Source organism: Denticeps clupeoides, chromosome 11 (genome assembly GCF_900700375.1).
Source record: "Denticeps clupeoides chromosome 11, fDenClu1.1, whole genome shotgun sequence".
Classification (NCBI taxonomy): Eukaryota; Metazoa; Chordata; class Actinopteri; order Clupeiformes; family Denticipitidae; genus Denticeps; species Denticeps clupeoides.
Window position 1 is genome coordinate 11,808,870 of NC_041717.1, and position 24,552 is coordinate 11,833,421.

Sequence of the window (24,552 nt, forward strand, 5' to 3'; positions counted from 1 at the left end):
GAAAAATCGGAAATAGTTAAGGATACTCAATGTCCTTGTTTACATATATATGACTGCCAAAATATATGTAAACTCTCTATATACGCATATGTACAAATAACCCTACATCATGTAATCATAGTCAGTTTGTAAGCACAATATATATTGTACTGAAGGTCTAGAGCTTTAAATGTAAAATACTTTATGGTGGTTGAATTTCAAGTTAAGGAGGTAAAAGTTCAGGCAACAAAATTTAGCTTTAACTATGCAAGTTGGTCATTCGATAAAGTCTTTGAAATAAAATCCTGGATGTGAAATGTCCTCTTTCTGCACATAGAGCTACATTCATTTTTCATGGACCTTATACTGAGATAGAGAGAGAGAGACCTAACTTCATAATTATGTGAAAGTGGAGTTATAGTCATTGTGATACACTGCAAGTACTTTGCTCAGTGGCACCTCAGTGGCACCTTGGTGGATCGGGATTCGAACAACCTTTTTATTATGGGGCCAATTCCTTACCTGCTACACAGATGTGCAACACAGATTAACATTGTCTTTATTGGTGAGTTGAATTTAACACACCTTTCGCTCCAAAGACTGCTTTGCAATTTATGATCTTGGCATTAACAAACCTGTTGAGGACGACTGAAAGTTCATCAAAACATTTATGTGTTTTTTGATTGAAGTATACCATTATGGTGCCGTAAGCCCATTGATTTAGCAGTAATCGTGCATCAAGGACCATGAAGCAGGTTAGTCACTACAACCTCAGGCTAAATGTTAAAATATGATCCTGACTAGCAAATGACCCCATTATCATCGACCCGGAAAACCAGGAGGAGCGACTCCAGCTGCTGCGGAGCCTCTGCAGGCCGTCGCCTGCTGCATCAGGAGCCTGCAGCTTTCACCATTTCTTCAGTAAGAAAAAAAGAATGTTCTTTTCTTCCTTCCTGTATGTTTTCTCCCTCTACTTCTCCTTTTTTTCTGTCCCCTCACGTGTCTCCCTGCTGTGATAGCTCACTTCAATGACCCATTAAATCAAGTCTCGTATCGGGACCCCTCGGCAGCCGAGCATCAGCCCGAAAGGTGCCGGTGGAAGAGGAGCGCACGGTCCCAATCAAAAATTACTGCTGTGCCATGAACGTGTCATGTAAACGTTGGCACGCTAATTGTGCGTTTATTGCGCTTTTAATGGTTTGTTAATTTACCTTCCCATTCTATGAGTTTTAATGACTGTGGGGGAGTTAACAACACATTTCGGGGGTAAGGTGGTGGTGGGAGGGCACAGTATTTTTTTCCTCTTTTTTTATCTACCTGCAAGACCAAGCACATCTGGAACAAATGGAGAGGCGCGGCGGTGGTGGAAAACCACAAGACCTTCATAGTTATTGCAGATTAAGTGACTGTGTGACTCTGAGGGGGACAAAAAAATTTCTAATTATTCATTGGACAGATGCACAGATTTCAGAGTGTCATACTGGATATGCTGTCATTTAAAAGTAAGGTACATCATGCATCTCTCTGGAATAAATTTGTTTAAATGGTCCAGATTTCTGTTGCAACGACAACCAATCATGACCCAAAACTGACCAATCTTATTCATCATCAGATAATGCGCCGAAAAACAAAATCTCACCAAACAAGGAAAGGCTTGGCATCCACTGAAAAGTTACAAACGTTCTTAAGTTATACTTAAGTTAGTTAAAACTGATGACACAGGATTGTGAAATTACATGTGAAGTTATGTAATAAACAAAACAAAATGTAAACAAGGTTACAAAGGTTTAACTCTCCAAATCAGGGAGCTTTTGCTGTGAAGGTAGCATTTCACACACTTTTCTTCTCTCCCACCACCTTACGTTATTGAGCATCTCATGAAATGGCTATCGAGGATGACAGTAGTGAGATTGTGACGTTCAGCTTCCCCTGAGGCGCAAGCCCTGGTCACGCCCATCTGATGCTGATTGCCATTGCTGTGATTGGGGCTTCAGTAGAACACCAGGGATGGGGCAGAGCGGACCTCCAACGTGAAGGTTCTCTGTCCGCTGCGCTTCTCTCTGCCTGGTTTGTTTTTGGTGGGGTCTGCCTGGGTTTAAGTAACGTACAGGATCATGAGTGTATCTGGGAAGATCTGGCCTGCAGGAGAGCTGGAGGGTTCTCGTGGCCATGTGCAGGGCGCTGGACTTGTGGCATGCTGCTCAGAGTCTACACGAAGCAGAAACTGTGTCATGCAGACAGAGAGGCGTGGTGGATTTGTCATGGTTGGCCCAAGTTGGCTACTCCAGAGCCACGCCTGCTGTGAACCGTCTTCCCGATTCCTAATTGTGTGCACCTGCTCCCGCTTGAATAAAACTGCTTAGTTCGTGTTACGTCCTCGATGGGTCATTGTATGCGGTATGTCTCGTCTTTTGTTATCACGCATGTTCTGTTCAATGTTTTGTAATAAATCCCCTTTTGAGTAAAGTCCCAGAATGCTGACAGGATTGTTTTTGCCCATTCCTATTGTTTTCCCAATGAACTGTGTTCCAATTTGCCTACTCTCAGTGTCCCCCCTCGGTCGTGACACAGATTCATCAAACATACTTCACTTTCTCATGATATACAAATACTAAATATGTCTCTTGAATTGGAGTCTTCAAAACTGCCTCCATCTTAGTGTCCATAACCACCAGTAGGTGCATCCCAACATTTCACTGGTAGTGTGTGTGTACCAGGGAAACACATTGGAATCGAGATGGTTTGGGGTGAGCTGGAGCGCAGAGTGAAGACAAAAGAACAACAAGTGCTAAACACCTCTGGGAACTCCTTCAAGACTGTTGGAAAAGCATTTCAGGTGACGACCTCTTGAAGCTCATCGAGAGAATGCCAAGAGTGTGCAAAGCAGTAATCAGGGCAAAGGGCGGCTATTTTGAAGAAACTAGAATATAAAACATGTTTTCAGTTATTTCACGATTTTGTTAAGTACATAACTCCACATGTGTTCATTCATAGTTTTGATGCCTTCAGTGAGAATCTACCAACGTAAATGGTCATGAAAATAAAGAAAACACATTGAATGAGAAGGTGTGTCCAAACTTTTGGCCTGTATTGTATATACGGCATATTACTCCAATTTCGTTTTCATTTACAATATACAAAATCTTCATCACAGCACTGGTGGGTGATGTGGCAGTATAGCAGAGAGCAGCTGTAAGCTGGTCGGATTTGGCTTTACACCGCCACAGTCCCACTGTCCCTTCATGTGTGAGAGACGGTAATGATGACAGAGCACACGCACACAACAAGTACCGGGAAGCCACCGAGCGGCCAACGTAAACCAAATGAAAGACTGGTCCTAACTCGGTTAGTAATGTCTCTGGCACGGCCCGTTGGGGTCATTTCCTAGAATCCAGTTCGGTAACAGGAGATCAGAAGGCGACACCCAGGCGAGGACATATTGAGCGCCTGCGCCGGGTTCTGTCACTCCACCACAGGATTTGTGGACCGAAGAGCGCTGTTGGTTGGTTCAGCTCTAGCCCAATTCAATTATCCCCGTGTCTTTATCGAATCCCTCTGGTATGCACTTCCACCATGGGATCTTCCAACAAGCATGTAATGTGATTTAATTCAACTCTATGATAAAATCATTGCATGATAATCTCTTTTGCTCATAGTATGATAACAAACATGTTTATCCAATAACTTTGCAGCACTAATGAATGACATAACAGACAAAATATCTTCACTAGATCACCAATATATGTATATTTTTTAGTTATTTTCATGCACTGGCAACTTCAGATGGAATAGGTTAAAAAGGGAGCATTTTAAGGCAACACACCCATAACTCCTTCACTTAAGCCACACCCCTCCCATCACAAGCGAGCAAGCCACTCTATCAGTAAATGCTAATCTCCTAATTAACAAGCTAATTAGGCAATTATGGCTTTGCAGAAGGATGCCTAAATGAAATATGACAACACAGTCACTGCTTTTCCGAGGCACCTGTGGGTCCTTTCAGCTGTCACAGCAGAAAAAAGTACAATATCAATTTAAGCAGGTGACAAAATGTTGTTATTTGACACCCATGTTTAGTTTGGGTGGACTTGACAGGCCGCACTCTTTCAAAGTCTTCATTTTGCTGGAAGTGGCGGTGCAGGTGGTGAGGTTGGGGTGGGGGGGTTTCGCCGTTCAAAATCCAAATAGCCTGTCAGCAGTAATTGTGACCTGTGTACTAAAAGATGTGCAAAAAGTTAGTTCGTTCTAATTGGGCCACCGTCAGCCGATCAATCTGATGGTGGTGGGTGATTTAATATTTTAAATGTGGTGCTAAACAGCAGATTGATTCAAAAATATGCGCTTTGTTTTGTCGTGAATGTTTTTTTTTTATCTTTTGTGCTACTTTTAAAAAAATACGAAGAAAATGAACAGAACACAGTGAATCTAATCAAAAACATAAAGTCTGTCCAGTGATTAAATAACTGAATTAATTCTGGGGAGAATTAATATTCAGCTTGCGACTTCATGAAGAAAACGATCTGTTAGAATATACAGACAAAGATGCTACAATTTTATGAGAATGTTACAGCTCATAAAGCCATGAAAATGTGTTTCCGGCCCTATTAAAAGCACATATTCACTGAATATTCATCCATCTGCACTTCCAAGCCCATGCAAAGCAACATATGCATTCGACTTAAGTGGCTAACTCCTCTTTCCTCTAATCTGTTTCATATAATCTGCCAAATGCCTTAAATATAGGAAAAAATGAGTTTTCCTGACTATATGCCCTTGACATAAATAATTTTTTTTTACCCTTGGGCCCCAGTCCCGCAGCCACAACACCAACAGTTGCCAGAAAGAAGAGGTTTGGAAGGAACCAGACAAAGTTTTAAAAAAATTAAGAACCGGATCACATGTTTTGTTACCTTAAGTATGCAGTAAGTATTTTAATGATTTTTTTCCTTAATACTAAACAGTGTAACAATACGCACTTTGACTAAACATTGTGCTGTAGACACACGACTTGCCCTCTCTTTTCCTTTTTGTGATCAGCTTGTCTTTGTTGGGAAATAAATTATGTTGACATGTGGCTGGAAACAATGGTGAAAAGGCATGCAATGTAATGCAATGAAGAATCATGCACTGCAACAGAGGAGACGAGCTGAGCCTGTACCTTTGAGCCCTTGTTGACAGGTATGCAGTGTGACTTGACAGCTCAGTATTTCAATGATAAATGCAGTAGTCCTGGGACTCCCATTCACTAAACTCAAGAGTGTGTTGAGCTGATACTTCAAGGTCAAGTGAATAAGAAGGAGCGGAACCACACAGCTTGCTAAAAAAAAAAAAAAAAAAAAAGAAGATGGAGAGAAGGAAGAGCAGCTCATCTGCTTTTTCGCTCTTCGCATGCACTGTAGCCGCTGGGTCACGGGACCCTTCTCCAGGATTTAGATTTCTGACAGGATGCAGGTTAAAATCTCAGCATTCAGGAGTACGAATTACACCGTGCCACACTGTGTTACTTAAAGACCTGAGCGCTCTGTTATCTGTCCCTAATTCTAAGGTGTTTATATGTACGCGGGTGTGTGTCCTGTTTGTATATAAAGTCTCTTGGCGTAATTTTCACATATTGCTTTTAAATCAAATTTGTTGTGTATGAAATATACGCACTTGTGGTGACTTGCCATATGTCCATACTTCAGTCACATTTACATGCACGCGAGAACACAAATGCACATACAACACTTTTATGTGTGGTCTTCAGCCTCCTTCAGATAAATCACAATCATGGTACTGGTGTGCTGCCACACAATGTGAGGAATGCATAAAGCCCAATCCACGCATGCATCGTAACTAGTTAATATTTCATGAATATGGCATAAAATTTTACAGCACTAGAGGAACCGCAGGTCTTGGTCTGAAAAGCACTGCTATCAAACGGACTGAGAGTAGTTACTGCACAGCATGGATTCAAAGATCAGGAGAATTTAAGTTTTAAACAAATGGGTTTATTTAAAAATGTACATTTGCGGACCTCAAGAGTACAATATTCTCCAGTTATTTTTCCCCTCCTCCCAAAACTGATCCCAAAGGAAGTTTTTTCTCCATCCGTTCATAACTAATTATTTGCCATTTAATTACTCACTGTTAATTCCCTTTGTACAGAGTGTCAGGACAGGCAGCCTACAGGGCCCCGGAGTCAATTCACGCACTCTGATTTGTGACTTGGTGGCAACGTTTGCGAATTCTCAGCGCACCACCGCGCATTCATGCATTCGCAGAACTGAATGCAGTCAAATGAACAGCTTTATTTCACTCCCCACTGTCTATAGGTCGTGGTAATTACTCCCATCACAATGGAGACTGTCACCAAGTCAGCACATTACTTTTAATGACATTCATTAAACTTTGACGCTAAAAGGAGCAAGGTCACTATGGGTGCATGTATAAAGATAAAATACAGACTATATACACATACACACAGACACACATCTTTAGCAACCTTACAAGATAAACCCAAGAAATATATTGAATAAACATAAACAATTTAAAATGTATTTCTTTACTTTCTTTACAGAGAACTTTTCATATCCAGATACGAGGTAGACACTCTACCATAATGCTAGATGTAATCTGATTTGTAATATTTTGTATGTAAAAGCTGGACTGTAAGATTGCGCTTGTTCCTGGTAAGAAGAGGCTTGTCCGAAGGAGAAATACACATCAAAATGTATAAAATATACGTAATTACAACAGAATACACGCACATTGGTTATTAAACCCACCGTACGGCTTTGTAAACTAAAGAACTTGTATTTAACTTACCCCGACTGTGCGGGCTATTCAGGCTATTTTGCTTTTGCGAGTAGTCGCGCAAAATATGGAGCTCACCCCACAATGCTTTAATATCAACGTGTAGCAGAAGAAAAAAAATGCGCATAAATAATATTTTAATAGGTGAATGTGTACAGAAGAAGAAGAAGAAAAAAAGAAAAAGAAAGAAGGTAAAAACCAAAAAAAGAAGGAAGAAAAAGAAACAAAAACGACAAACAAGAATCCTTTGAATACACCATGGCGCCTCCGAACGCGGCTTCTGTATCTCACCGCGTCCGGCTCGCTGACTGGTCTGCTACCATAGCAACTGCAGCAGAGCGCCGAGCGGCGCCGCCTGCGCGTGCACGCGGTGTCACCCATGGCAACGTCCAATCAGAAGTTGGTATCTCTCGGCGCAGCCGGGCTGAAGGGGCGGGAAAAAAAGGCGTCGGCGTAAGGCGGGCGGGGCTTCGGGCCATCGTGCGCCTTCGCTATTGGTTCGTGCTCGCGTCACTCTCGGGCGTACGGCGTTCCCATTGGCCGAACGCGCTTGTTTCCAATATTATAAACATGTCTTCTGGTTTGCTAACCCTGCAAGCAAGGCTTGGTAGAGGCGACCATAGAATGGTCTCGGAGAGCGAGGAGCCGGAGCAATTCATTATCAGATTTTCTATCAAACAACATAAAACCTCCCCGCTTTTTTTTACAAGTTCGTAACACGGCAAAAAAGGAGGTTTGCTATCTCTGGTCGACGTCTCCTCGCCAAGCCTATTAATGAAGCGGAGCGGGAATTTGGCGCGGGACTTCGGCCGTTTTTTGACGTCCCCGCCGCACGATCACCATCGGCGGGCATCATTAGCAGACCGCTAAGGCGCTCTGTTTCCGGGCGCTCCGGCGAGAAGTGACAAGACGGCAGACCCCTCCTCTGAAGGGCGGAGCGTGCCTCTCCATCTCCGTTTTTTTTTATCCCTCTCTTGGTAGTTTTTTTTTTTTTTTTTTTTCTTTCTCTCTTTTCTTTAAGGTCTCTCTCTCGCCCTCTCTCTCCCTCTCTCCCCTCCTCTGCGCTGCGCGCTGACACGTCTGCACTGAGTGAGTGGCATTGGCACATTGTCAATCGCTCACTACCGCTGCCATCAAACAACATAAAGCACACGCAGTCAGAGACTCCGGCTCATAAATTTCAGGAGCCAGATATTTCTGCGCATCGCTTTTATGGGCGTGTAATTAATTTTATTTTTATTATTTTTTTTTTCTGTTTGTTGGTGGAGCCGTTTAGTTATTGTTATTCGCATTTTTGCTTTTCTATTTTTCTACATCAAACCCTTTGACGAAAAAAAGAAAGTTGTTGTTATATGTACATATATTTTTTTTCCAGCGTTTTATATTTTTTATTTCACCTTTTTATAAGCGGGCGACTTCGTTTCCCTTTTATCGACAGAAACATCGGAGGATCTTTGGCGGCAACATTTTTATTATAATTTTTTTGCAACTCTTCACGTGCGCGCCGATACGTACGTTTTTGCGCCGATCGTTTATTCCCATCGTAGCATCATCTGGATACCGGTTTCACCGCGCGCCGCGATGGGGATTTTCAGTAAGTTTTTGTAAATAATAAAAAAAAAAAAAAAAAAAAAAAAAAAAAACAGGAAGGGAAGGGGAAGGAAGAAGTGGTCGAGGAGACACCGCCGCGAGAAGATTTCGGACGAGGCGTCTTCTGTGGGGACTTTGGACGCGAAACAACAACAACAACAACAAAAAGAACACAAGAGGGGGGAAAAAAGAGAGACGGGACTGGCACGAGGATCGGACACGGTGGCTGTCACCTGCACGCCGAAGTTGAAAACCCCCCGAATTGAAGCAGGATCGAGGACGGGGAGCGGCGATCGTGACTGTCGTCCCTTGCTGCGACGTGTTTGGTTTTTGTTTAAATCGCATTATTAGCGTGATTGTCTGATTCCGCCGCGCCTTTTCCTTGCATGCGCGCTCCCCCGACCTCCATCGTCCCGATCCCCCGGCACTCGGCGTAGAAGAAGCGCGTCGGCATGGACGAGCAAGCCCGGATCATGCAGGCTCTCGGCGGCGTGAGCCTGGCCGGCCACTCGGTGCAGGGCGGCATGGCGCTGCCGCCGCCGCACGGACACGACGGCAGCGACGGGGACGGGAGGAAGCAGGACATCGGCGACATCCTGCATCAGATCATGACCATCACCGACCAGAGTCTGGACGAGGCGCAGGCAAAGTTGGTTCATTTCTATGAATTATTGATCGCGGGGAATGTTGGCGCCGGAGCGCAACTTTTATTTGGTTGTTGTCGCGTGGTTTATCGCGTGGGCCACCCACGGCGTCTAAACGGGCCGCCTGGTCGCTGGTCGCGCCATGTCGCGTTTTAATGAAAAGTTTCAGGGCGACCAAAACTTTTGCGTGTGTGTTCGGTTGTGCGCGTCTTGACGTAACTCGGCGACGTTCGCTCGCTTCCTCTCGTCACCAGTGGCCTTTAATAAGTTCCCACGCGCATCAAGTTCATTCGCGTTCACTTTCCGTCCAGATTTAGTCGCTTAATAACACGCAGCCCGGCAAAAATGGGCAAAATGTTGATGAAGTGCATTCATGTCATCCTAATAGTGACTATATACCAATCTCGCTTCTTGTCCCAAACTGATACAGGAAACATGGACTGAACTGCCACAGAATGAAGCCTGCTCTCTTCAGCGTGCTCTGCGAAATCAAGGAGAAAACAGGTACGAGTTCGCACACTTCCCACCACGGAAAAGGGGGAGAGGGAGCAAAAAAAATTAAAATAAAATAAAATAAATTAAAATACACGTAATAAGGACGAGGGACGTTGCTGTGGCACCCACACCGCCATCTTTGCTCCGGCAGGGTACCGCGGGGTGCTGCTCGGCGGCGCCCGCGTGGACGTGGGCTTCTCTGTTATCGCCTTTTATTTATTTTTTTATTATTTATACATACACACACACGTATATATATATATATTGTATTTTTTTAATGGAAGAAAGCCCAGAATGGCCGCGGTCGGGACCCCGCTTGGTTACAGTGATGCGCGTCCACACCCCCGTCTTCCCACGGAGACCACCAGACAGCCTGCTGGTCGTAAAGAGAGCAGACACGGGTATAAAAAAAAAAAAGACCCCGTCGCCGCCGCTTCCCGCCGCCGGCGGCTCCCGGCGCGTCGTTTTCACGCGCGGCGCGTACGTCCCGCGCGGGCGCGCGCTCTCGTTCCCGCGCCGCGTTAATCGTTGTGCCGCCGTGGGCGGGGGGGTCGAGAAAAACGCGGCCGTTCCCTTTATCGTTCGCCCAAAGGATCGACACGCCAACTGGCAACGTACATAATAATAATAATAATAAAAATAATAAAAATCCAAATACTTTTCACGAACACGAACCCACCCAGACGAGAGTCGCTCTGGCTCTTATTGGTTCCACGCAGAGTGACCCTTCTCCAGCGTGATTTTAAACACGACCACGTGTGACAGTAAATGCCATTTCATTCCTGGACAATTCACGTGACCCCGTTTTTCACGGAATCGGTTCCGTTGTCGGTAAATCGCCTTTCGTTGCCTGTATGTGTAGGAATGTGTGTGTGTGTGTGTGTGTGTGCCCTCGCACCTGCAGCTTTTCTGTATTCATATTTGAGAAGAAGAAAAAAATCACTGCCGCGGAGTAAATCTGCACATGTGGCTGCGGTGGCCCGTGCCGTGTCATAAACTCGTCGCCCTAATTCTGGGGGGGGGGTTATGCCCCGCGAACCCCGGTGACGTGACGGACCATTAGCGTGTGTCACGGTGTCGCCGCTCCCCGCTTTCACGGCGACACGGCGCGATACTTTCCAGCGTCACGGCGGCGCCGGGTTCTGCGCAGGATCCGTCCGTCCGTCTCGAATTGACACGATATGCGCAAAAACGCGCAGCTCGCAGCGCAGGTACAAGTACCAAAAAAATCCTAAATTCATAACCTCCAAAGTTGGCGCAGTTGTTCATCTGGGTGCCTACTGAGGACCAGGACATGTTAAAATGCGAGACAGTTAGCTACTATTCGTGCATATACGTTCATGGTGTGGTCTGTTTGGACTATTTCGCACATGCGTATCCCGTACAGTGTTATAAAGAAAACAATGTGTATTTCAGGGCCTTTAATAACCCGAGCCGGGTTAAAGAGAAGTCGGACCGTCGCTGCCCATGTTCCCACCGTGTGCGGCAGTGCTTTGCCAGATTTGTGGCCTTTGTGTGGCTTATAAGCAGAAGTGACTTGGGGAAGATCATAAAACCTAATGAACTTCTAGGCCGCGGGAGATGTCCACAGGGGGAGGGGAAGGCCCCGCCTGGCTGCCCGGCCTGGTTGAGGTATTCTTTATGCCTGTCGAGAAGCAGCGAGAGAGAGAGAGAGAGAGAGAGAGAGAGAATGAGGGAGCGCGGGAGAAAGCGAGCCAGATCGAGAGCGGAAGTGAAGCCGGGCCGGACGAGAGAGAGGGAGACGTGGAGGCGAACGTCGTGTGTGAAGTTGTGTTTCACGGGCTGTGTCGCGAGGTGCTGGAAGCGCCGCAGGACTGGAGGACGTTCTAAGCGATTCGGGCCTTATCTCGCGCCGAGCCAGCGGCTGGTGGCGTTTCATTACAAATATATAATAATGCCAAGTCACAGAACAGTATATCCGTAACGCAGCAGAGCCGCCATCGTACAGTTGTGGGTCGCGATCCACCTGTAGTTCCCCACACGTCCCCCCTGCTGCGTTTAATGTGATTACATCTTATATTGTATTAAACCTCTAATCAAATATGCATACACTAAGTATGCAAATTATTCAAATGAGCTTGTTTACCAGCCGAGGCGTTTTTTTTTTTGTTTGTTTCAAACCTGATTTACTTACAGGCTACCTTGTTCGCTTGTGTGTTTCTTCCATGTCCATGTTGGTGTGCTTTACTGTACGGACGGGCAGGGCGGTCGTTTCGTTTGTGGTCTATGTTCTGCGGTCAGTGTTCTACGTTCTTCACCGTAAAGGAAATGTCGGCATCCTTTTTTGATTTTTTTTTTTTGTGAATTCGTATTCGGGAGCCCTGCAGTTCCGAGCTCTCGAGGATCTCGCGGTTTCTGCGAGCCCAGCCGTACGCGTAATTCTAGACTCGCTTCAAGGACCTGTTTCTTTTTTGTCTGCGTACAGCATGTTGTGTACAATCATACATATTATTTATCATTTTTACATTTAAATCTGTTTATTGACACGTGAAAGGAGGCGCCTCAGGTGAGCAGTGTACGTATGTGCAAGGGAAACTTTTTTGGCGCATTAATCCAGCCAGTGTTGGGAAGTTGGGAAAGATGAAACGCTCGCTGTTCTTCCTGAACCTGCTAAATGGCTCGGAGGCAACAGGGCTAAATCAAACCTGAAGTGTTTGCGCTGTGGCTGTGTAAACAGCACCGGCAAAGCGCTTTGTGCGTACATCTACTAACAGAGAGGGATGAGTGTGTGAGCTCTCTCTGTGTGTGTGTGTGTGTGTTTGCCAATGGCAAGCGTTCTCGGTGTGACTGTCACGTCACTGGCAGCCCGAAACCGTGTCAGAATGCGAGGGAGGGTCTGTTTTTTGTTTTTTTTTACGCCTAACCTGTGGTTGGTCGGTTACATGATCGGATTTTGGGGTGGGGGGGGTGGTGGTCCCCCTTCCTCCCAGCGGCCTTCTCGAACCCCCCCTACCGATGGCCTTCTCGACCCGCCCGCGCTTGAACCCGCAGCGGGGCCGTTTCATTGCTCCCCGCGGCACCATCCGGACCCCCACTTATACCGACATGTTAACCCGCGCAACAAGTACAAGTGCGTTTGTTCCTTCGCTATGTTTGTAACTGGCTGTCGAGATCAGGTCAATGATTCTAAAACCCCCCCAAAAGAAAAAAAAATATATATGGGAAAAACCAACAAATCCTGGTTCACATTTAAATATTAAGGAATTTTAATCGATCTGTCCGACAACATACGTGGTGATGTGCTCGGCGAAGGAGCTGTTTGTGGGTCTGAGCTGTAACAAATGTCTCTTACACACACACACACACACACACACACACACCATTGTGAACAGTAGGTCAAGTTGTGTGTCAGGGACGGGAGAGAGAGGGAAACACACTCGGCAGATACATGGAGGGGAAGCGTTTTGCAATGCAAAGCTGTTTGTAGCGTCTGAGGGTCTCTTTTTGTTGGCATTCCTCTAACTGCCATTGTCGGCCTGGAGCAGATTTCCCCATCGCTAATGCCCTAGAAGTATTAATTCACTTTGATATGCTAATTAGAGGGCATTATGCAAGAAATGAGATTAAGTGGCAGCATGAAGTCATTTGCCTGTCAGTAAATTGAGTGTTTTTAGCAGGAGGGGTTTGTTTTTTTTTTTTTTTCTGTCTCTTCACTTTCTTCTTATTGTGCGTGTTTTTTTTTTTTAGAATTTAAATGAAGGGGTAGGACGGGGATGAAGCTGCTCCAAAAATGATTATTTAAAATGAATAAAATTCCAGTGTGTGCCAGCCGCGTTCTTGCCGGCCGCGCTTTCAAGTTTTTCGGCAGGGACAGAAAAAAAAAAAAAAAAAAAAAAAGGTTTTTTCTTTTTCCGTGTGGGAAGTGAAGTGTGCAGTTTCGGGTGGGTTATTACCATAATTAGGACGCTGCAGTGTTCTTTGTTGACACTTAATCGTTGTCATTATGCTCACTTGTCCTCCGCACGATTCGTCTGAAATAAAAAAAAAAACCCGGTTAATACCAGTAATGAGGTTATTCTAGCATGATGGGGAAACGGTTTTATTACCGTCCCTCACACTGCGCCCCCCCCCCCCAGAGACTTCGGTGGTGGGTAAAATAACTCTCTCTCTCTCGCCCCCTTTACCACACCAAAGTCTCTTTGAGTCGCAAACAGAGAGAGAGAGAGAGAGTGACAGAGATTGAGTAAGGACTTGTCTTTTTTGGGGGGGAAGGGGGGGGGGGTTCTGCTATAGGGCCTGTGGACGACCTCCACTGGGGTTGACTCTTCGCTAATCAGATGGGCTGCGTGGCTGAGAGACACTGTCTCGGCACTCGGCTCTCCGTTTTTTTTTCTTTTTTTCGGTGGAGCAAAGAAAGAGAGACAGAGAGGGAGAGAGAGAGAGAGAGAGAGAGAGCTACGGACATCCACGGGCGAGGCAGCGGCAGGAACGGCGAAGAATAACAAAGGTGAAAGATTACCTCCATATGGCATCCCTGACCGGCGCGAGTGCAGTCCTGCAGCGGGACTCCTCTTTGATGTGAGGTTTAATCAATAGAAAGAGATTACAGAAAACTATTACAGGCAAAAATCACAGCGAATGGGGGTGGGGGGGTGCTCTCCCCGTCCTCTCCCCTCGCCAACGCCGGGCCCTCATTTTCTCTCCATTTCTGCCCCTCCGTCTCTGTCTCACTCCCTCGGCCGCTACCTATTGACTTGTTGTTTTCCTGACCTTTGACTCATCAAGTTCAGAAATGGGAGGCCTGCAGGGGAGGGAAAGGGGGATGGATGGAGACTAGCGCCTGGACTCCCCGCCGCGACGTGGGCCGATCGGGGAACCCGAGAGGCCGCGGCGAGGCTCGGCGCCACGCCGCCTGCGCACCCTCGGCCCGGTGAATTAATTTGTGGCTGCGGTTGTAATTAACCGCATGCGTGGCTGCCTAAAAGCATTACCTTGAATAAATGGATTGCTGCTACTGAAGGTGGGTGGGGTGGGGGGTGGGGGTGGGGCATTTTTGAAACGTTAATTTCAGGGGTCCCTCACGAGGTGTTAATGAGGCCAAGTAATAATCGAATATGATCTAACCTATTATAATTACGACTACAGTATCCATTATATTATATACAGTAGTAATAAATACTGTATTATTCACAGTACAGTACAGTAGCTTCTTATTTCAGACCGTATGTCTGTTGTAATATCTCTCTTTCTATAGATATAGTACCTATTGTAGGATGATATAGATGTATTTTTTTGACAAGGGTTCCATTATGCACTAATGGACTAAACTTTTGTGGTGTAAAGGTTGCAAATGGCATTTAACCCTTGCGTGGTGTTTTGGGACCCATGTCAGTGTTTTACCAAAAGCAGAAATGAGCGAATTACTGTAGTTTGAGAGCCCTTGACTCCCACATTTTCAGTGGCTGGACCCACAAAATTCTGAACACCACGCACAATCCAGCAAAGACTTGTAAAGGTTGACAGACGCGGGCGTGAACGCAGAGCGGCGCAGCGTGGAGACATACCCGCATCACCGCAGCCATAACCATAGCGATGGCGGGTAAATATTTGTGAAGGCCGCCTGCCCAACTCTTCTTATAGCCGCGTAGATCTGCTCTTTAAAGCCCCCCCCAACACACACACACACACACACACACACACACACACACACACACACACACACACACACACACACTACCCCAGTCAATGCGCGTTGACTGAAATAGAAAAAGCCATTCAGCGACGAGACAATTGACTTTGGCTGCTTTTTGTTCGGCCCGGGCCCGGGCGGTGCTTCTGCGGTGACAAGATAGTGTGCGGCAGAATGGCCGCTGCTCAGCTGGGCGCCCGGGTCCCGTCTCAATGGCACAGACCCTCGCCGCTGCGGGGGGGGAGGGCTCCCCGAGCCCCCGCATTCACTCCCAGCCTCCCAGCACCGTGTGTGTGTGTGTGAGAGAGAGAGACAGAGAAAGAGAGAGGAAGGAGAAAAGAAAAGGGAAGAGAGGGGAGAGAGGAAGGACGTCCGTGCCAGGAAGAGAGGACGGCGGCGCCGCAATCTGCCGGTTTCACGCGTGCTCGCTGCTCGGCGTCTACTCCTCTCCTCGCGTTGGTTTATTGTTGTTTTTGAACCAGAGGCGTATGCTAATCCACTGGTAGTTGCCCTTCCATCTGTACAACACACACACACACACACACACACACACACACACCTTTGTTCCCCCCTCGTCTGACTGCGTAGCTGCAAGCGCTCTCTGCCATCGTTCTCCTGCGCGAACAGCAGTCTGCAGGCGTCGCCGCCCATACGTTATGCAAATGAGCCTTTATGGCAACCGGCATAACAATTAGCGTCCTCCGACAATATTTTAGCAGGTTAATTGCGGAATTTCTACATTGTACGTGTGAGTTGTTAATTAGCCACGAGGTGGGTGATATAGTGCTCGTCAGGCTGCGAGTGGGAGGGGCGTCTGGAGGGCGGGGCCGGGTCGAGGCCTACAAGCCGCGTCGCCCTGCGAGGGCCGCAGCGCCGCACGTAAATCACAAGCTTTCCGCCGGCTCGTGCGTCGCGTGCGCCGGTGACATTGTCTTTTATTTGCGGACACGAGTGAATAAATTCGTGCTCCTCTCCGCGTCCCCACCGGCCCTGCCCCCCGGCCCACCCCACTCCCTCGCGCGTTGCACCCCGGCATTTGAAGATGAGCTCATGTTTCATTTAATTACCCCGCCGCCCAGGAACGGCCGCGCTGCCCGTCCATGAGGGTGCGAGCCTGAAATGCATGATGGGATTCCTCCACAGTCCACAGGGGCACTTTTGTGTGGAAGCAAAGTGCGGGATACTCCCAATATTCCACGTGCTCTGCCGACTCTTTCTGACCTGGGAGTGACCCGGGTTCATCAGAGCACCCCATCAATTTGAAATCATGGCGTACTGAGATTCATGTTTTAAAACTAGTTTCCGAATCCGAGTTAATATGGATTCGTAAGTGTAGAGGGAGCAGTAGGAGCAGTGATTGTGTGTGTGTGTGTGTGTGTGTGTGTGTGTGTATTAGCGAAGTAGCCCCCCCTCCCCACCCATCTTTCACACACTCCTGGGCCCGTGAGGAGACGGTTGATAAATAACACATAACCTTTGACTTGTCAGCTATTCTTTGCCGGTTAACCAAATTGTGCCTCAGTATTGAAGCATTAAATTTTCATTTACAAAAGGGGGGAAAAAAGAATAAAAAGAATCTCCCCCCCGCCCGCCATTGTTGTTTTAATATTTTACAGTTCTTGACATGTGTATATGAAATAAGTGCAATTTGCAACGTGCTGTCATCAGTAATTTTGTCACGAGGCATAAAAGGCCGGAAAGCGCTCCTCCCCGTTCAGAACCCATAGGAGGAAAAATGGAATGAAGGAATACGTAAATAAATAATACAGTAAATTTGCTATAAAAACGCTCACCTGTGTGTCCATCCTGGCCGTGTGTCCATCCTGATCCCCGGATAAACCAGCTGACACTGCAGGGACGTGGCACTCTGCCCCCCCCCCTTTTAATATACACTCATCATATATATGTCTTAATAGCAGCCTGTATTTGATGCTCTTGTTCAGCTTTGGGCACTCAGGGCATCTCGATGGACCAGAGACTCAAATTACGACTGATTCTGGCCTGAGATAAGTGGAGTTGCCAATTATTATATTATTATGTTCTATTTATTTATTTTTTATTTAACATAGTCTCCATCTGCATTCTCCTCTCACCCTAATGTCTTAATGCAGTTTTTCTGTCAGACGAAAAGGGAGGAGGGGGAGGAGGAGTATTGCGACGGAGCACTTATTAGTGCAAAGAGGGTCAGATGGGAAGACGGGTACAAAGCTAGTCCTCTCACGGTAATGATGTTACTATTTATAGGCCCCCTTTTCATTAGCCGCAGTGTTTCAGGGAAGAGATTTCCTCTTGGGGCAACAGATACTCGAAGTTCATTTACTTCTCCTATGTGTGGAGCTCTGCAATGCAGGGAGGCTTTCTAGGGCAGAGCCAGAGCAAGACTCTCTGCTGAGGAGTTCATGTTTTTTTTTTTTTTTTATAGTCATAATTAATTTGATTAATATGCACCGGGAGCAAAAATAAAACTTGTATAACTTTTTTAATTGTTTTAAATAGTTTTTTTTTTTTGCCACATTTTATATGTATTATTTGGCGGAATAAATACAAACAAGTCCAATTCCAAGTTAATTTCTTATTGTTCTTCTGGCCCTTTATGCTGACTCCTTTCATTTTTTTACTCAAATTGTTAAACATAATTGAAATGCAGCCACTCACCCCAACTTTTCAAATAGTTTCATTGGAAAAATGAGATCATTCCTAATCCGGGAAAAAATATATAAGATTCTTTAATCACATATAGTCCCAACTATTGCTTCACTGTCCTCAAAAAAGCACTCTCTTCTCTCTCTTTATTTGCATTCCTGAAATGAAGTCCTGGTGCCATTGTTCCTCCTGTGTTTCATACGTTAGAATGATGCATTGAAAGTAGAAATGGGGGGTGGGGGGTCTGCGATGCAATGAAAATTTAATCAGCATCCTCTGCTGCTTTAATAAGGCAAATAATTCTTATTGGCTGCCGTGTTAAGATTTCTAATATTTAATTCATAACAAACCTTGCATTACCCCACTGCAGAACCCCCACCCCACCCAGCCCCGACATACCGTACTTTGCTGGCAGCCAACAGGCGGCCGTAAAAAAAAAAAAAAAAAACTAAAAGCGCATGTAAATGTCTTAAAAGCACCTCGATTGGCCGCGCTAAAGATCGAAGCGCTCTGCATTCTTTTATTAAATCTCAGAGAGGGGGATTATATATCGATTGATATTCCCTTATTTATTTAACGTCAAGCGGCCATTCATTCACCTTGACTGTGGGGTTTTGCACTCAGCCAAGCACTTAATACTCTCCTACCCCCCTTCCGTTTTCCCCCCAAGTGCTGGAAATCCGCTTCCTCTGACAAATTGTGCTGAGAGTGTTAGTAGTTTATTCATTGTCCAATATATATTCATTATATATACTTTTTCAATGAATCACTATATATATATATATATAGTGAATCATTGAAAAAAACAAATATAGATTTTTATAGTCTCAAATACAGTCTTCCAAACTTGAGTTAAAGGTTCTCCTTGTTCCCCTAATGCCCTACCGCCGTAAACCCCATCAGACTGGGGTGATTTGGAGAACACAACCTCCTCTTCACCTATAGGGCCTTTGAAGTATATTTGAAGTATAGTGGGTGGGGTCTGAGGGGGCTTTAAAAGTACAGAATGATGGCGGGTAGCCAATGAGCCGGGCCGCTGGCTCATGTTACAGGCGCAGCGGTCCGACCGACGCCGTTTCTTAGCCGGCTCTCGGTGATACGGCTTAATTGGTGTCAGAGCCCCGGGGAGAAAAGGCCTGGCGCTCAGCAACGCGCCCGCCCTGGCCCTCCTGTCTCCCCGCAGCCAGGGGGGAGGCCGGGCGAAGCGGATGCCAGCGAACGAGGACTGAGCAGTGCCATAACAATGCGCAATGATGTCGGGGATGACAGAAATTAATACGCGGCCCGCTCCCCCGAAAGCCGTGATTAATGACGGTGAGCCGGGAAACGCTGTCCTTCCTTTTTACTCCACTTTGATGAGTACCGAAAAGCGGAAAAGGGGGGCGTTTTTTTATTCTCTTTTAAAAAGTAGAGGTCGCCCAGAGTACATTACAGCAATTTTTCTGTCCATAGAAATGTTTTTCTGCTCGTCACGCGAGCGATTTGTGGGGTTACAGCAGGAAAGCCGTTTTTTAGGGAGGAGAGTACGTTTTGGATATCAAATGAATCTCTGTGCAACAGTTTTAAAAGACTGACCTCTCCGATATTAATGCGGCGCGCACCGTATCCCCCTCCCACAGCCAGCCAGAGTCTGAGGGAGGGTCCGGATTCAGTCAGTTCATTTAATCGGGGTTCGTGGCACACTTCGGCTCTCGCGTTTAGGCTCCTGTTACATGCTCCTATTTATCTCTTTGTGTTTACCTCTTGTCAATAGTTGTCCACTAAGTGCTGTGGCATAAAATCCGTTAATTATGCGCAATGACATAAATGTAACACATTGTGAATAGAAGCAGTAAAAAAAAAAAAAAAAAAATCCAAAAGTAGCATCAATTGATTATCCGTTAATTTTCTTCCTTTGAAAAGACGAGAGTCTGCTGTTCCACTTCCTGTCTGTCTCTCCCGTTGTAATGACTCGAGTCTTAAATGTCCCCTCGCTTCATATCTAATCGATAAGCAAATCTTGTCGTTGTCAGGAGAGCTCGGCAGAAGGGCTCCTTTAGAACAAGGCCGGGGTGGGTGGGTGGGCGGGCTGGGATGGGATTGGGGGGGGGGTGTCGGTTTTGCATTCCGCCAGGAGGACATGCAGAAAAATCCGATGATGTGCGGTAGCCGTGATACCATTATCTGTTGGGTCCTGCGTGGAGCCGTATGAATTTTTAATGCCGGCTTTCCAGATCGTCCTCCGCGACCGCATTTCTACCCTCAGCGCTGCGTCTCCTCCATGTTGGAGACTCGGGAACGGTGGTGTTGCGGGGCCGGGGGGGAGGGGGGTGGGTTGGACACCTCATGCGGGTTTTCTGAGGACATCGGTCGGCGAATCGCAGCAGAAGTGTGAAAGAGCCGCTTTTGACGGCGGACATTGTGCTGACGCGCCGTGTTTTGCTCACTTCTGGTTCCGGAACGTGCTCTGCCTCTGTCAAACTGACAGAATGATTGATACATATTTGTTTTAGGTGGTGCACTTCTGTTTTGTGAGTGAGAGATACCCTTTTTTTCCCAGAACAGTTCTGTATTTCCAGCATGTGCAGCAGTGAGGTCCTGGCCTTGCATGTTGATTTATAGGGAAAAAAAATTCAATCATATAAAGGGCATAATAACAAGTAGCCTGGATTTAGTCCTTTATAATATCACGACTTTATTATTAATAGAGCTTGCTGTGCTGCTGTCCTCACCAGGCCTGTAAAGCATCGGCCTCGTCGATGCAAACAGCCTCCTTCATAAACATGAAGAGACTATGTGCATCTGTGTGTGTGTGTGTGTGTGTTTGAGGGGGATACAGTATGCAGAGCACGGCCCAGGTTCTCTGGGGTGCTGAGGGAGCATACAGTGGCGGAGTTAATTTATTTAATGACTGAGTGTCTTCTATCTCCCCAACGCTGATTACTATCCGTGGCTGATGAAGGAAGCGATACAGCAGCGAGCCAACGAGTTCACACCCACCCCCCTTCCATCTATATCCGTATATGTGTGTGTGTGTGTGTGTGTGTGTGTGTGTGTGTGTGTGTATATATATATATATATATATATATATATATACACTATTACACATCGCTGCTTCTTTTTACTCTCTCTCTCTCTCTCTCTCTCTCTCTCTATATATATATATATATATATATATATATATATGTATGTATGTATGTATGTATGTATGTATGTGTGTGTATATATATATATATATATATATATGTATGTATGTATGTATGTATGTATGTATAGTACTTTAAATATATACTTTATATATATAAAAAGAAGCTGCGATGTGTAATAAGAAGTTAGGATGAGGGACATGTACGTGGTGTTGCATCAGGGTGTTTTTGTGTGCTTGTGTGTGTACAACGCGGGAAAGCCAAACGCCGCGTGGCGGTCTGGCCGGGCATAGTGTGTCAGACGAGTCTGTCAGAATCCGACCCGGCTTGGCGGAACCCCAGACGTCAGCTGCCGCGGTGGGGCAGGATGCTGAACGTACGGCAACGGCCCGCGTGTAATTAAACACTCCTCGGAGCTTTTCACATGGCTGGGAAGGTGCGAAGGAAGGCAGGAATGAAGAGAGAGGTGGGGGGGGGGACTAAAGTACGGCATTTCCATAAACCGTCATCAGTAATACAGCCACGGGCCACGCAGACCCCAAAATTATTTCTTCAGGCGTCCCTGTCAAGTGTTATTCAAATAACGATGGTGGCGCATTTGAATAACAGCCGACATTTTGAATGAATTAATCAGCTGGAGATAGCCTAGGCTCCTCTCATTAGTCTACGGGTCAGGCCGGGAAGATATATGCGCCGGTGATGATATACTTGTCTTTAATCGTGATTTATGGAGATTTTGGATCGCGCGCGATTCATCAAAGGTTCGGGTAAGCGGCAAGTGGAAAAGAAGAGTCCATATTTCATTACCTAAGCTTTGATTGATTCTGCGAGGCTGAAAAGATATGATTTGGTTGTTTGGATGCATGGAGAAGCTCACGTTGATCCAGTGGCTCTGTCTCTCTCTCTCTCTCTCTCTCTCTCACACACACACACACACACACACAAATTATTCATCACTGCCCATATATACACACGCATATAGGAGGAGGATCTCGGTTTTATTGGACTGCATAGTAATCGAATTATTTTTCAAATGAATTAATGCAATTTACCCAAACCTGGTCTCCTTCAGTAATTAAGCTCAGAATGCATTGTGCAAAAAGCACGATTAAATAAATCATGCTGTTTGCTTATAGCGCTCTTTAAATATTTAGTCTGGATTCGCGAAATCTGTTTAAGCTACCCCTTTAACTCAGACATAACATCTCAGATTGTGGAGGCGTTTACTTAAACTCTGTGAAGTGCCCGAGACTTGCGAGCTGCTTTTTCAGCAGAGGCTGGAACTTTTCCCAGCATGCTCCATTTTTCCATCGTTCACGCTACATACGTCATTTGAATTTTTATGCCGTGGAAGTCGCGCCATTGCAATAATCATTATATTGTGAAAGTTATCGCTGAGCTAGTTAATCCTGCAACTTTATGACAGTGACTCCCCCAGTGCACCCAACTTTTTATCATCTCTAGTAATTGTGTTGCCAGTTAGTTACACAGCCTTTTCACAATAAAAATCAATTTGCCGTTTTAGTATCTTATATCATTTGCATTGCAGCTGCTAATTGAATCAGCAATTACATTTTTTTTTCTTTGTAGATCTAGTTGCACGCATATAAATATGTTTTACACAGCAGAATTGAATACATTAAATAATGCTATTAAACCAAAGCAACAGCACGGTAGCAAAAAAAAAAAAAAAAAAGCTGATTTGTTTGAGAAAAATGATTTTATGAAGTCGTATTAATGTGATGTTGTGTAATCGTTTCCAACCACCCACAAGGATTTTAAAGTGGAGTAGAAATAGAATGTGCCTTTTCCTGAACTAGTGGCACATGTTAACACTCTTAGTTTGATCCAGGATGAAATGAGGAAATATATGCAGCTATAATTAAAAATATATATTGTGTCATAATTTGAATGAGTTAATTGGCGCAGCTCTGGTGTAGAGTGTTGATTATGTAAATAAAGTTAACGGATAATTCGTTCATTTTTCTGCATGCATGTTTATATACATTTGTGAGCAAATGGGTGAGAAAAATGAAAAGGGCAGAGGCGCGAAGGCTTGGATTACAACCTACTTTTACAGCACTTAGAGAATTGATAACCTGTTTGTAGTTTCAGATGAATAAATCATGCCTCCTGTCAGGATATATGCGATTGGATTTATGCATAGCTTACATGTGGAAGCGCGTGTGTGTGTCTGGGAATACCCGTGTGTGCAGATGCAGTGTGAGGCTCTCGTGATGCCCTCAGGAAGTGTTCTGGTTAGGATACCTTAACTTCGGTGTCAGCTCGAACAGCCACAAACCAAGAGGGAGTCGAATGTCAGGTTGGAGACATTACGTAACGTGTCTTAATAATCATTTAGACATGCATAAAAAAATGCATAAAAAAAAAATACAACTTTTGTTTTATTTTTTTCCTCAAAGCCTAATAATGTGCAAAACCTGCCATTTACAGGTGTGTCTGGTAAAGAAAAGGTGTTGCTCCCGCAACTACGCTCTGTAAAAAAGTGCAAAATGCTAATTAAGCTTATTGTTATTTTTTGCAAACACGGCTTCTTATTGTCTCCTGAGTGTGTATGTGTGTGTGCGAATCTTGAATTAATTACTGTATATTGTTTGGAGGTGTCAACGCGTGTTTGGTGTTATTTCAGGGGGCGAAGGGGGTGTGGTAAAAGTGAACGTGGGGGGGGGGGCGTCGCCGCATTAAAGGTGCGACGCAGTATTTGACGTCGCGGGGCGGGGCGGGTGGCGTGATTGTGATTACGTTCGTGTGTCTCTCGTGAGGGTGAGTGCACTTATGTGAAAGCTTATGTCACAGAGGGCGGGTTTTGCATCTTTGTGTTAGTGTGTGTGTGTGTGTGTGTGTTTGGCAGTGGTTGGTGATGTTGGGGGAGGGGTGTGTGTGTGTGAGTGTGTGTGTGTGTGTGTGTGTGGGGGGGGGGGGGTGGCGCTGCCGTCTCTGTATGCTGCCTTCACCCTCCGCACTAGCGTAGTGACAAAACATTCAAATAAATTGCTGTCAGCAGCCCCAAACATGGGGTTCAGCGATTTCTATCTGACGAGCAGAAGCCCCAGACATGCAGGCATGACAGGCAACGTTGCAGCACCTGCAAGAGACAGAGGAAGAGAGACAGACAGAGAGAGGGAGGGATGATAAAAATCAACATCCACAGCCTGATCCCCAGCATAACAATGCCCATCATTATTTCACGTTATTACTTTCCCTTAAAGCAGAACAATACCCCGGCACAAGGAACATAAGAACGAACCCGGAACTAATGCAAGCATAAATGGTAGGTCTGAGTGAAATTAGGTTGATATTGTTACATACGGTGTTACGCACGCATCGTGAAGTCACGTCTGTATACGTGTGTGTGTGTTAATGTTTATATATATCGAAAAAGCAATTATGACTATGTCTATGTCTATGCTGTCTGAGTGGCCAATGACAGCAGTCGCAGCATCATGTCTCCGCCCTCTTCTTTAAGGCCCCACCTCCTTTTAAGAGAGCACCATAGCAGGTTTGACATCTGGAACCATCACGTCTCCAGGTGGAGGTGTAATATATGGAGTCTACCACCAGGAACTTGTTGGTGTTTTAGAGGCATCAGACGGCGGCGAACTGGGAAAAA

General features: G+C 45.7%; 1 protein-coding gene across 13 annotated transcripts in view; it reads left to right on the forward strand.

The window, feature by feature from the left end:
* Positions 1 to 7,791: 7,791 nt before the first annotated feature.
* The window catches only part of pbx3b (pre-B-cell leukemia homeobox 3b), a 69,434-nt gene continuing 52,673 nt past the window's right edge, over positions 7,792 to 24,552 (forward strand). For 4 of the 13 annotated variants that reach the window (XM_028996069.1, XM_028996077.1, XM_028996073.1 and 1 more), the window contains exons 1-2: positions 7,792 to 9,013; positions 9,433 to 9,512. In XM_028996069.1, the coding sequence (XP_028851902.1) occupies positions 8,817 to 9,013; positions 9,433 to 9,512 (277 nt within the window). In that variant the 5' untranslated portion in view covers positions 7,792 to 8,816. The remainder of the gene's footprint in view (positions 9,014 to 9,432; positions 9,513 to 24,552) is intronic. The other 9 variants (XM_028996072.1, XM_028996079.1, XM_028996082.1 and 6 more) reach the window with 5 other exon arrangements.